Genomic DNA, 12,584 nt, shown 5'->3' with positions numbered 1-12,584 from the left:
GCAGCTTTAAATACACAACAGACATTGCCTTGTTTGACTTCTAGTGTCAAGATTAAACTTTTTCCCCCCTAAGGGTAGTTAAAACTACCAGTAAGGGTTGGTCTCAGCTATTTCCAGAATTTGCTTTCAGAGGCAGAAGATGTTGTGTTGGGCATACCAACAGCACAGGTGCAATAGGAATAAGAAAACATGTAGGGATCAGAAAGGCCCCAGGAATTATGTATCATCACTGGTGATAATGTATGTATGTATCAACATGCAGTCATCAAACAGCAGATATTTACCAAATCACTCTTACTATCGTTTAAACCTGCTTCTCTGAAGAATTGTAACACTTCTATCCCATTGAATTTATGTATGTTTCACTCCGATTAACACAAGCCCAATAGTTATTCACCAGAGTAAAGAAGAAAAATACATTGGCTGCTCACTACTGCACATTTGCGATAAGCAGGTCACATTAGTGTAAAAATCAAGAATTAGTGCTACAGAATTAAAAGCCATACTTTTAAAGTACCTTTTTTTTTGGCAATTAAGGGAACAGTTCTGTGGCTGTTTAGTCAGGCACATTAGCTTTCTGTCATCACTTGTGACTAAAATAATCCAGCTGATATATACTGCTGGGTTTCAACAGTTTAGTACCATAGCTTTCTGCCATGGACTGCAGAAAGGGCAGCTGCCATTAAAGATGCCCTTAAAGGGCAGCAAGAAAAAAATCCTGACATCTTGCTTGCTGTCAGGAGAAACTGCAATTTTACTCCTTCATGAATGTATAGTATCTATATTACAACTAGTAGAAATAAAGGAATAAAAGGGAAATAAAAAATGGGCATTTAAAACTATCACCAAAAACACTGGTCAGACATGAAGTGGTGCACATTAACTTCTAACCCTCTTCTGGTCAGCCTTCTTCCCGATCATCAAAATCAGTATGAAACAAATTTTTGTAATTCTGGTAAATTTGCACCCACAGAGGTACCCGTAAATCAGGCCTTGAACTTGAGATCATGGCTCCAAATGGGTCTACAGCAGTAACCACTGGAGCAGCAATCACAGTGGGAACAAGGCTGGCAAGCAGGAATGGACTGTGATTTCAACAGCAATTCCAACACCTTCCGATGGCAGAGCTGCAGTCAGTCTACTTCATTCTAGTTTTTCACTTGTCTTTTCTGCTTTACGTGTGTCAAGGGCACATACAAGGTAAATTAATTAGAAAAGAACATGATCATGCAGTTTTTAAGTTATTTAGGTTTGTTTTGGAATTAGTGTGAGGTGTCCCTGCCCATGGCAGCGGGGGTGAAACTTGATGATCTTAAAGTCCTTTCCAACCCTAACTATTCTGTGATTCTGTGATGGTTACACTTGAACAGTAGTAACACTTCAGGCTCTATAAGCATCTAACATCTGGAAAATTAGCATATACTCTCTCTGCATGCTATTACTAGCGTAATTTCTCACAGGGAAAACTCAAATCTTTGGTAACACTGTTTTCTTTGGGTCAGCCTTTTTATAGAGAACAAATACAAATCAGTTATTTAATTCACTTCCACACTGTAGTGTTTCCATCAGCTTATGTAAGCAAATCATTTCGCATCATAATCTGTGAAGTGTCTAACAGAATTTAAATGCTTTTATTGAGATTCCACGCAGTTACAGACATAGGCAGTACTTCATTATAAACAGTTATATTTCATTCTCCTTTTCCCATTTAGGAAATCTGACGTTTTCTGCTGCTTACCTTGATGACAGATTGCATTAACTTTGTTGAAACTATGTAAACTTACATTTTTTTATCTTAATTCTTTTATCTGATTTTTTCTATCTATAATCCTGAAATAAAACTAACTGCTTTTCACATGAATTGTGTTCTTACTTATTTGTTATTCTAGTCACATATTTCTGTTGCAAAACCCTGAACTTGGTATAGCTGAAGGTACAAATACATGGATTGAATACCATGGATTGAATACCAGCGATTGAATAACCTGGTGAAAATTGTCCATACTGAAGAAAATAGCAATTAAGCCTTACTATTGCATAGTATATTATTATAGTATTATAGCATTGTCTCTATTTAATTTGGTTTTGCTTATGTATGAAGTGTTTAAGTACATCCTTATTTAGCAGCTACATACTACATTTAAAGGGAAAATAGCCTCCACACCAGCTTCTAGCTTTGTGTAAGAGTAGCTTACGTCTTCTACTTAGTTAAAGTCTGGTTAGGACAAGAACACAAGAACAAAACATAGCCCCCTTCTTTCTCTCTTTTCAGGAGTCTACACTGATGATCCACCAACAGTTCATCAGCTCTTACAAGGGCTGCTCAGAACAAAGGCTCTTCCAAGATCAGGCAATCTGTCCCACCCACGTTCTTACTCATCCAGGTTAGTATCCCTGACAGACTAACTTCTCCAAGGCAAGGCAGGTTACCTCTAAATCCATATAAAAGAAGGTTACTGAGCACAAGAGGACTTTCGGCATCTTTTTGTAGGTTTGTAGCTCCACTTCCCTCCAAACTATTCCTTTTCACTACAGATGTGTAACCCACTCTTTGCCTAGAAGTTCTTAACCCATTTTTGCCAAATGGCCATGGGAGTCTGCCCCCTAATAAGGCGTTATTAAATGATTATTTCCCACTGGAGAGCTTTCCAGTTTGTTTTGTTTTGATTAGCAACTTGGTCATGAACTTCTATCCAATTTTTATTTACTTATATCCTCTTCCACTTTCAGTCCTAAATATGAGGCTTGCCTGTTTCTTCACAAGACAAGAAAAATATTCCTGTTTTCTCTCCTGTGAGAGATTTACACATTGCAGAGTACATAAAATAGTATGAAATGCCGAAAGTTGATTTAATAGATCTGGGATATTTGGCATACTCCCTTGATTTTAACTAGACAAAGAGCTTTTCTACATCATCTCTTGCCAAATTCTTAACAGCAAATATTGATCTTTCCAAAGAAAAAATATTTTCATCGATTTTATTGGTCATTTAATTCTTCCATGACCCACAGACAGAGCTATTCTATGTTTTCCTGGATTTCTTAATGGAAAGCAATCTTTTCATTTCCTGTCATCTTCAAGGAAGATGATTCTACTACCTTCCTCTTTAAGCTGTTAAAATTGGAAGCAATTTAAATTAAAACCAAAGAAATGTAAATTGCGGATTTGACTGTTCCTAAGGCTAAGAATGCATTTTGATTTCTTATAAAATATATTCTGTAACATTTATTCTACCTGCTTATACCAGAGTACTGTCAGGTTCTTTCCTTGTGTGTTTCTCTTATGGCAGCTGATACAAGTGAATGGTCTGGAATAATGCTGCTTTCTAACCTTATGTAAATATTTACAAGCAATATACAGGTCCCATTCTCCACAAGAATCCAGTAAAGAAGCTGGATTCTGCTCAGACCTACCAGGATCCTTCTACTTATATCTGGTTTTGTACCAGCTTCTCCCTCTAGTCTCAATGGATAAGTGAGACAGAACTGAGCTTGACTACTCTGATCTACAAACAATGGCACTTATCTGAGGAGCCTAAAATACAAACACAAGTGAGATGAGGTCCCAGTTGCTCTGACCCTGGAACTAATACGTACTATCTCTCTCTGAAGGGTGGAGCTGTAACAAGCTTATGGTATTTCCCAGCTCTGCTGACCTACACCAGGTCCCACCTCTGCTGACCAGTTACAAAGACTAAAAAAAAAAAAATACAAAAAAGAAAAAGAAAAATCCAAACAAGAACTTGTTCTGGAATATGAGACATTAATATAAATCACTTAACTTAAATGTGGTCTCATCAGTGTAATCTCACCATATATGCAATGGCTTCATGTCAGAGAATGCTTTTGGATAGTTCTTACCTAGTATTGCTCATTTTTCACCTTTTGTATTTGACTTGCTCTCTAGCACTAGACAGACATCCACCAAATTAAATATTGTATCATAGATACGGTAATGTTTATTTACAGAACAAGGGCTAAACGAGTATTATTAGTAATATTTTCCAACTTTTCACCAAGGACACAAAGATCTATGCCTGCAATTTAAGGGCTAAAAAAAATTATTTCTGCCTACTTTTTAAGTTCTAAATGATTGCATTAATCTTCCTTTTTCTTTCTCAGAAAGTTTAAGGTTTTATTCCCTCACTTTCCATACCTTTGGTATTTCATGTTTCCAGAACAGGCTTGATCTCTTATTTCTCTGATCTTAATGCTCTCCATTCAACAGTTCAACAAAATCAGTCTTTCCTGGAATTACCTATTTTCAAGGAACTGACAGCAAGTATTAATGGAAGGCTAACAACATAGCAAGCATTGTAACAGAAGTATTGTTGCATACACAGCAGTTTCTCTGATGTCTGACAGTCTTGGCCTTGCAACTGAGACATAGCTACTTCGGTTGGTATTTTTTCTGTCTTGCTATTTTTTCCGTCTTTCTATTTTTTCCATATTTCTGAGAAGTTGAGAATCTCATCTTCTCCCTCAGCTGCTACAGCTTCATGCCTCAAGCTACCTTAAATAAAATGTCAGCTGTGTATGCATCTAAGTTCCATTCTTGTTGTGTATAGCAAAATGGTAGCACAGCAATTTTCATAGCATGTGCTGAAGGCTTCTGGGGCCTTAGAAAAACTCTCTAAAGTTAACTTTGTTTTCTACTTGTATCATTTCGCTTCCTGCAATAAACTGGTCAAATTTTCCATGAGTAAGCCCTTTAATAAAACATTTCCTTCCAACTTTGAGATATCTTAGTACTGAAAATCATGACTACTGTGAGAAAACTATTGACAGAAACTTTCCTAAGAGTAGTATCTCAGTCCCAGGCATTGTATTACAGGGAACACACTGTGCAGTGCCTTATATATTTCATTTTCATTCATACCATAATATTTTGGGATGGGACAGCTGATCATTAGCTCCTTGATGCCTGTGATAATTGCCTCATGCTACCATAACTATATCCATGCTACAATTTTATGTAGAAGCCACCCTGGGGAGCTGCCAACATTTCAGAGGTGCAGTCTGAACCTCAGCAGCTGTTTTACAAATTGTAATTGATTTACTAGCCTTAACTGTGGCTTGTATTGCAGGTTTTAACCTTAAAGGGGTAATGGATAGTACAAGTGTAATTTCATCCTGGTTTTATGTGGTTATTTTTCTGTTATTGTGTTCTACTTTTTAATCTACTTCTACTGTTATAATCTATTCTTTCAATCCAGAAATAGGCAGGGTGATATTGTCACCACATTCTGCTGCTGTACGCTTTTGTCTATGCAGATCCTGCATTAGACTGCTTCCAGTACAACCTGGATCCCAGCAAGTACTGTTAGTACCATTTGCAGGCCACACTGAAAGTGTGTTGTCACCATTATCCAGGAGCATTTACCAGTATCCAACTGATTACGAGACTTGAGTGTACTTCTACTTTTGTCTGGTCGGGCACAGATAATAAGATCTTTGTTTAAGCTTTAGAGTCTGCCCTGTGAAAACGCATGGCTTGTCTTGCTTCTCCAAGGTTATGATACCATTCAGAAACAGGATCAAGTACTCTTTGCAAAATATTCAGACATCACCACCACCCCCAAGAAAAAAAGGAAGAAAAAAGAAATGCAGTCAGGTCCACTTATTTTATCCTATGAACATCTGAGATGAGCACAGACTGACTCAGCTTTTATAATATAGCATAGCTATAAAGCTGAAGAACACTTATCAAACATTTCTGTCAAACACCACCCCTGAGTAGGAGCCAAAGGAGGACTTTGATTTGCGATTCTTCTGTCTGGTACATTCCAGTAAACACAAACAGCTGTCCACTTGCACATTTTGAAAAGTGAATGACAGATATGTTGTGATAAACTTTTCCACCGTATAGAATAGCCAGTATATCACAGAACTGTTAGAGTTCAAAGGGAACCCTAGGAGATCACCTACCATAGGCAGGGACACTTTCCACTAGACCAAGTTACTCAAAGCCCCATTCCAGAAAAAGCTGGTAATGCTTCCATTTTCTAAGTTAAAGCTAATCATCTGTTCAAATGCTGAATATGACTGTCCATTTCTCCATACTAACTTGGAAAAGAAAAACCAATTTCTTTGCATGTCCAGCAAGTACACTTCTCCAATTGAAATATTTACTTTTCTTGGGGAAGAAGCTTTCAAGACATCTATAAAATATTTCAGTTCGAAAAATAATTGCTTGAAAGTATTCTTATTTTCTTTTTTTTGTGTGTGTGTGTGTGAAAAGAAGTGGTGAACATGATCTTTGAGATACTTGGGATTCTTTGTTATTTGATAAAAACCCAAAGATTCCTGGAAGTAGCATGTACACACCACAATTTGCAGAAGATGCAATCTGATCACATGGGCTGTGAGCTATGAAACAAGAAGGGTAAGGGCATCAGCATGAAAATAGGAGGCTGCAAAAGTTCTGAGATGTGAAAAGAAGGTACGCCATTTGGTGTAGGACTTTAAAAGTGAACCAAGAACGCTACAAAGGAGGGAGAAGAGAAATGGCATTAAGTGTTCTAATGTGGCTACTATGGCACTGACCAGCAGGGCCTGCGTTGTAGAAGTCCATTGCAAGAATCTCTCTATACAAAAGTCAAGCCTTTATTTTTTCACAAACTAAGCATAATCTCTGGTCTATTTATGAACACTACAAAAGTTTTGGGGAAATTAACAAAAATGTTGAAAGTGTCGGTAATTTTATTACTCTCTACTAAGCTCCACGTTTGGCAGCAACAGGTGAGAAGTATCTGAAGTAGCAGCCCTTGCTAATCCTTGTATTGGTTGCTTCTAAAGTCAAAATTGTAGGAACTCCACTGACCAGGCAACAAGTTCATATAAGACAACAACGTAAAGATATCAAGAAGTGAATAAATACACAAACATTTCAGTAAAGAGCAGTTATTGCTAATTTATTAGATAGTCTAACTACTAGTAAAATACATTATAATACCAGCATTTGGAAATCTGGATAACTTACTCAACTTTGTAAAAGGCAGAATATTGTAAGATAAAAGGCAATCCTTTAAAAGATTCTAGAAATACTTTATCACAAATCCCAGAAATAGTGTCAATGACACTCAATCTTTCTCTCTCCCTGACAATTTTCACCACCTGCTTTTAGCTAAAGTATAAGCCAAGTCTTGAAAACTGTAAATGACAGGGAAAACTCTACATATAATGTAAGCTGCATCTCATAGCTACCAGACACTCCAGCTGGGAAACCAAATCCTTACTCTTACCCACACTTACAATAGGAGGTACCTTACCAGATTTCTCTCTAGACAGCTATTCCTGATTAGATCATGTCTCCGTTCAGCACTCTGTCATGGTGTAGATCAGAGCTGCAATATACATAGACTGTTTCTCACCAGCAAGCAGATAAGTAAAAGTTCTGTGTCCTAATGGCAGTTTAAAGTCACTAAAGTTATTATAAGTCCTTTAGCTTACCTGGGAACTAGATGGATGGGCAGTGTGAGCTAGCCAGACTCCAAGGCACACCTCACAACTATGCACATGTTCTGCTACCAACCTTATGCCCGTTAGTCATGTTACCTCTTTCAAAGCACGGGGGCCTGCCAATGATGGCAACTGCCTGACTATATCCTCTTTAACTGACAGGCCCCGTGCGGGTGTTTGCAGTTGAAGTGGGTGGGCAGAAAGGGAAAGGGGAAGGGGCAGGGGGCAGAAAGGCAAAGCCCATAGGCATAGTTGGGCATGGGAGAAGGGTGCAGTTCCATACAGGCAAACTGGGCACTGTAAGGCCTGACAGCACATTAGAGATGAGGCCATTTGAGGCAGTCAGGACTATTTTTTTTCATTCACCTCTGCAATAGCGAGCAGTGATCTCATGCTCCAGAGACAGACTCAAGAACAAGGTTTAAAAAAAACTTGAATTTTCAGGCCACAGATGCTACCCATGTCTAAATTCAAAGACAGGCATAAAGTTTTCCTTTAATGGCAAAGGATACAGAAGCCATTACGTTTTCATGGTTGTTCATGAAAGAGCCCAGTCTAAAGACCCCTGAAAGAACTATAGCATCACTGACACTTGAAGGAGAGTCAACTGGAAAGCAAAATATTGTCAGAATCCATATGAATGTTAATTCTGCAAAATTCACAGTCTTACAGTGGAAGTTTTACGTATGTGTATGAAAATGATGTTTATATAATTATATATTATATACATTACATATATATAAAGCAAACATACTCTCACCGTGTATGTATTTATATAGATAAACAGCTGGCAAATCTTCACTGCATCTGTCAGGTTTTCAGAAAATGAAAACAGCCTCAAAATACTAACACTCATGCTGGGATTGCTCAGACTTTGACTGTGGCAAAAGTCAGAATCTACAGAATCTATATGCATAGCTTATACAGGCCTTATAAGAAATGATTAAACTGAAGAAGTGATCAGTTATCTGTCAGTCATGATGATGCATAAATACCAAATAATCAGTACTAACTTCAGAGTCATAGTTAGAGCAACTTACCATTTGCCTAGCAGTACTGAGGGATTAGAAGGAGTTTTTTGTGTTTGTTTGAACAGGCGCATTACCATAAGCTACAATTATACTTACTCCAAGGACATGATCTCTGAAATCTCAAACAGCCATGAGTCTAAGATGCCTATGCAAACCCTACTGAACTGCATCTCAAATATTCTGGCCCCTAGATGTGAGGTTATCACTGTAGAATTGTTCTCCCTTTAGTTGCAAGAAGTAGTTGTGAAAACTTTATCTGAAGCATAAATAAATGTTCCTAAGTAGGAAAACTACTTCAGTAGTTAGAAATAACTACTTAAGTAGTTATTTCAGTATTCAGAGTCAAATGCCTGCTTTCCACAGACCACACAAGACAGAATAACAACAGCAATAGTGAAATAAACTGATTGCTAGGATTTCTCTCCTAGTTTGCACAGAACAAAGTTTTGTTGCTGATCCAGAACTGATAATGAATGAGATACTGTTCAGATAGGCCTGTAAATCACAACTTAGCCAAACATGTAATTTAAGCATAGGTCCCCGTTAAGCAAAGAAACAAGTCTTTCCATTCTAGGTATCTGCACAGGTTATTGATACCCACCACTACTGCTTGCACATGATACTGAAGAGCCACTTCTGATGTAAAGCTCAGGTATGCACTTCCACCATTAAAAAGGAGCTCACACTACTTGTTCAAAACACTGCTCCTACCCTCATAGACAGGAGATCAACATTGTGGGTTAGGCTAGCCCACTGGTGACTGAGCTAGAAAGTGCAGCATTGCAATTCAATTGCTTGAGCTTGTAGTCAAATTGTGACACACTGGTCTGTTCCAGACATCTGCTCTGAGGAGTTTGTGGCTGCAAGATCCATGCTGACCAGCACATCATGAAAGTACAGGACAGAACCCACTGTGAAGATATGTGCCTCTTAAGCTCACATCTCAAATTTCATTTCCTCATGAAACATTTCCTCTCCATTACCTGCTATAAGAAGAGTCTCATACACCAGCCCCGCATCCACATCTACAGAAGCATACATGCACCCATCAGTGTATCCCATCTAACTAGCCCAGGCCTGCATACACACACATCAGAGCCACAAACCACATTGAAGAAAACTTGCCACTATGCAACCCACCATTTACCATATAGATAATCCCCTGCTGATAAATATGCATACATATATTACATATCCATGTATGACATACAAGACAACAATAAAAACACACTATCTACCCCATTCCTCTGTGCAGAAACAGCCCACCTGTGTGTTGCACAATACCCCTATACATACTGCTTGTACCTCCTGTCACCCCTGAAGAGCTCAGGCTGTTTCAGGCCTGGGACTGTGTGTGTGGGGCTGCATGCTGACATGTACAAGAATCATGTGAACATTGTCTAAGAGTGCATGTACACGAATGTGTGACTGCATAAATAGTGTGTATAAATGCCTACAGGTGTGTGAGCCTAGTGTGACGGCTAGTGTATGCATGCATATGTGAAAGTGGCATGTATATACGTGCCTGCATAGCTTATGTGAGCATATGCATGGTTCACAGCACACGCATAAAAGACTATATATGGCTGATGTGTAGAGCGCTGCGAATAGATGCATCAGTGCCTAGCTCTAGAGTGTGACTTTATAGACTGGGCTGCAGCGTGTGTGTATGCTAGTATGTGTGCAGTGCATGTGTCAGCTCCTCTGTGTGTGTGCAGTGTATGTGCACGTGTGTAATGCATGTGTAAGCCCCTCCGTGTGTGCGTCTGTGCTTGCGCCTGCCCCTGCAGTACACTCCGCGACAGACGATAACGTGTTCCTGCGCCTGCCCCCTGTCCCTGTGAGTCCCGAGGGTAGCTTGCTACCCTGTTGCGCTGCTGTCCGTCAGCCCCTAAGTGCGGATGCGTGACTGCGGGTGTGACGGTGCCCGTGTGCGCGGGGCGCAGGACGCAGCCCACCGCTGCGGTCCCCACTCGGGACGGGACTGGACGGGACGGGGCTGCGCCGGTACCTGCCGAAGTGTCCCAGGGAGTCGAAGAGCAGCTCGAAGCCGAGAGCCATGGCGGGACGGCAGCAACCCAGGAGCCTCCTTGTCGCTGTCGCGGCGGTGCGGAGACGGGCACCTTCTTTCCTGCCCCCTGCCGTGCCGTGCCGTGCCGTGCCCCGGCGGGGTCCAGCGCCCCGCCCGCAGCCCCGCCGCAAGGGCGGTGTGCGCGGCCCCTCCGCCTCAGCGGGCGGGACGGGGGGCGGGCATAACGGTCACCGCCCCGCTGCCAACCGTCGCCCGCGCGGAGCCGGTCAGCAGCCGGCGGCACCAAACTCCTGTCCCTTTTCGGAGCTGAGCGAGTGGCTCGATCCCTCTCCCAGGCCGAGCGCCTCGGGCAGCTCCTTCTAAAAGGTGGGTCTCTGCCCACGCCGCCGAGAGGCATCTCTGTTTTCCGCACTAAAATGAACATTAAAGGAGGCAGTTGTATGCTTACATCTTCCTGTGGCAATCGTGTATAATCTAATGTACTTGGGCTCTTGCGTATTTCACATGGATGTTTTCAATCAGAGGAAGGTATAAACGATTTTCTCCTCAGGACATTACCGCGCTGTTCGTTATTTTTAGTAGCCTTATAATCTGCTCTGTTATTCGAATATATTATGTTTGTTTTTCCAAAGTTATAGTACACAATGTAAAATAATATCATTTAATAAGGGTAAAATACGTACTCTGTCCCGTATCTGTATGACTGCCATTAGTACTCAGATTTGTCACAAAGCCTTAATTATTTTGGGGTTTACTTTTCTGTCTTACCCAGATAATAAATTTGAACTTGTTTAAGGATGAGCAAAGCGAGTTACAATGGGAGATTGTTGTATTTATTTAGCGGGTTTTGTTGGGGCAGCTAGGCTCGAGCAGCCCAGTCACTCTGGGCTCTGAGAGTTAGGCAAGATATAGAAAAAAACAGGTGGAGCTGCAGCTCTCATATTTAAGGGGTTTCCTCTCTGCAGCATCTGATTTCCCTCAAAGTTCAAAGTTGTCCCTGCTCTGATTGAGGAGATGGATCAGAGGCTGTCCAAAGCCTCCTTCCAACCTAAACAATTTAATGATTCTGTGATGAGACGCATTTCCAGCAGATTGAATGAGCTCCTTCTGGGATGCCCTATTGAAAAACACAGGGGAAAAAAAACAAATCAAACAAACAAAACCACAAGACAAAAAACCACCCCCTGAAACCAATAGAAACAAAAAAGCCAAGTCAATTCAATCTTATTATATTCATACTTCATTTTTAGGAAGCGCAGAAAAAATTGAGAAGTAAACCCCCTGTTAAATCACTGGAAGTCAACCTTCCTTTTCCAAAATCTGACCCAAAAACTTCTGCTACCTCATAGGCTGTCAGGCTCCACCGTTTCACAAGGAAATGTGCCTTTAAGAGTCTCTGGCACCAAGCAAGCACCACAACTGTTCCTCTGCACAGAGCAGATGTTGGGGCTTCAGGGTGACAATGTGTTCCAATGTAGACCTGGAAAAAGCAGATGTTTCTCAGGCTCCTTGGCTCCGAGTGACTCCTGACCAGACCAGCAAAATGAGCAAACATCACGTTACACAACTCGGAATCTGAATAATAAGGTCAGCAGAGGATTGCTTCTCACAGCTACTGTATTGTTAGGCCCCTCACCTCACCCAAGAGCTTTGAAGGCAATGCTGCTTTTGACAATGCTCCCCATACACGTTTGTGCATCTGAAGAGTTTTGACACAGAGTCTAGAGTTTGTTGCAGCTACTTTCTTAGGGAGTTTGTCGCAGTTACTTTCTTAGACTGTATAAACTAGTAAGTCTAAAGGCAGATTTGTTTGCTTTCAGTAAGATTTTTTTAATTGCTTGGGGTTTAGCCTATAAATATAGCATTAAATTTAATCACCCTGTTTTTTTTCTGGAGAATGTTTTCCAGGTTTGAAATGGTATGTGCTTGAGCGCAGCACTGGTACTTTAACAAAGTCTTTCTTTCTCCAAAGAGCCACACTAGTTAAATAGCTATTTGCAAAAACAAACACCAATGAATAGTAAACATTCCAGCTAAATACTGCATTGCTACTCATGTGC

The 12,584-nt window shown here is 40.5% G+C and overlaps 1 protein-coding gene across 3 annotated transcripts in view; it reads right to left on the bottom strand.

Annotated features, from left to right (window-relative positions):
- The window catches only part of SLC22A16 (solute carrier family 22 member 16), a 32,958-nt gene extending 22,335 nt beyond the window's left edge, over positions 1–10,623 (bottom strand). For 2 of the 3 annotated variants that reach the window (XM_062632518.1, XM_062632521.1), the window contains exon 1: positions 10,504–10,623. In XM_062632518.1, the coding sequence (XP_062488502.1) occupies positions 10,504–10,553 (50 nt within the window). In that variant the 5' untranslated portion in view covers positions 10,554–10,623. Of the gene's footprint in view, positions 1–5,928; positions 5,966–10,503 lie in introns of those variants that run through there. The other variant, XM_062632519.1, reaches the window with a different exon arrangement.
- Positions 10,624–12,584: the final 1,961 nt, after the last annotated feature.

Source organism: Pezoporus occidentalis, unplaced genomic scaffold (genome assembly GCF_034315485.1).
Source record: "Pezoporus occidentalis ecotype Australia unplaced genomic scaffold, CSIRO_AGI_Poc_V1 ctg39, whole genome shotgun sequence".
NCBI lineage: Eukaryota > Metazoa > Chordata > Aves > Psittaciformes > Psittacidae > Pezoporus > Pezoporus occidentalis.
The sequence above is the reverse complement of the archived record's forward strand: the minus strand, read 5'-3'. Positions and strand labels throughout refer to the sequence as shown.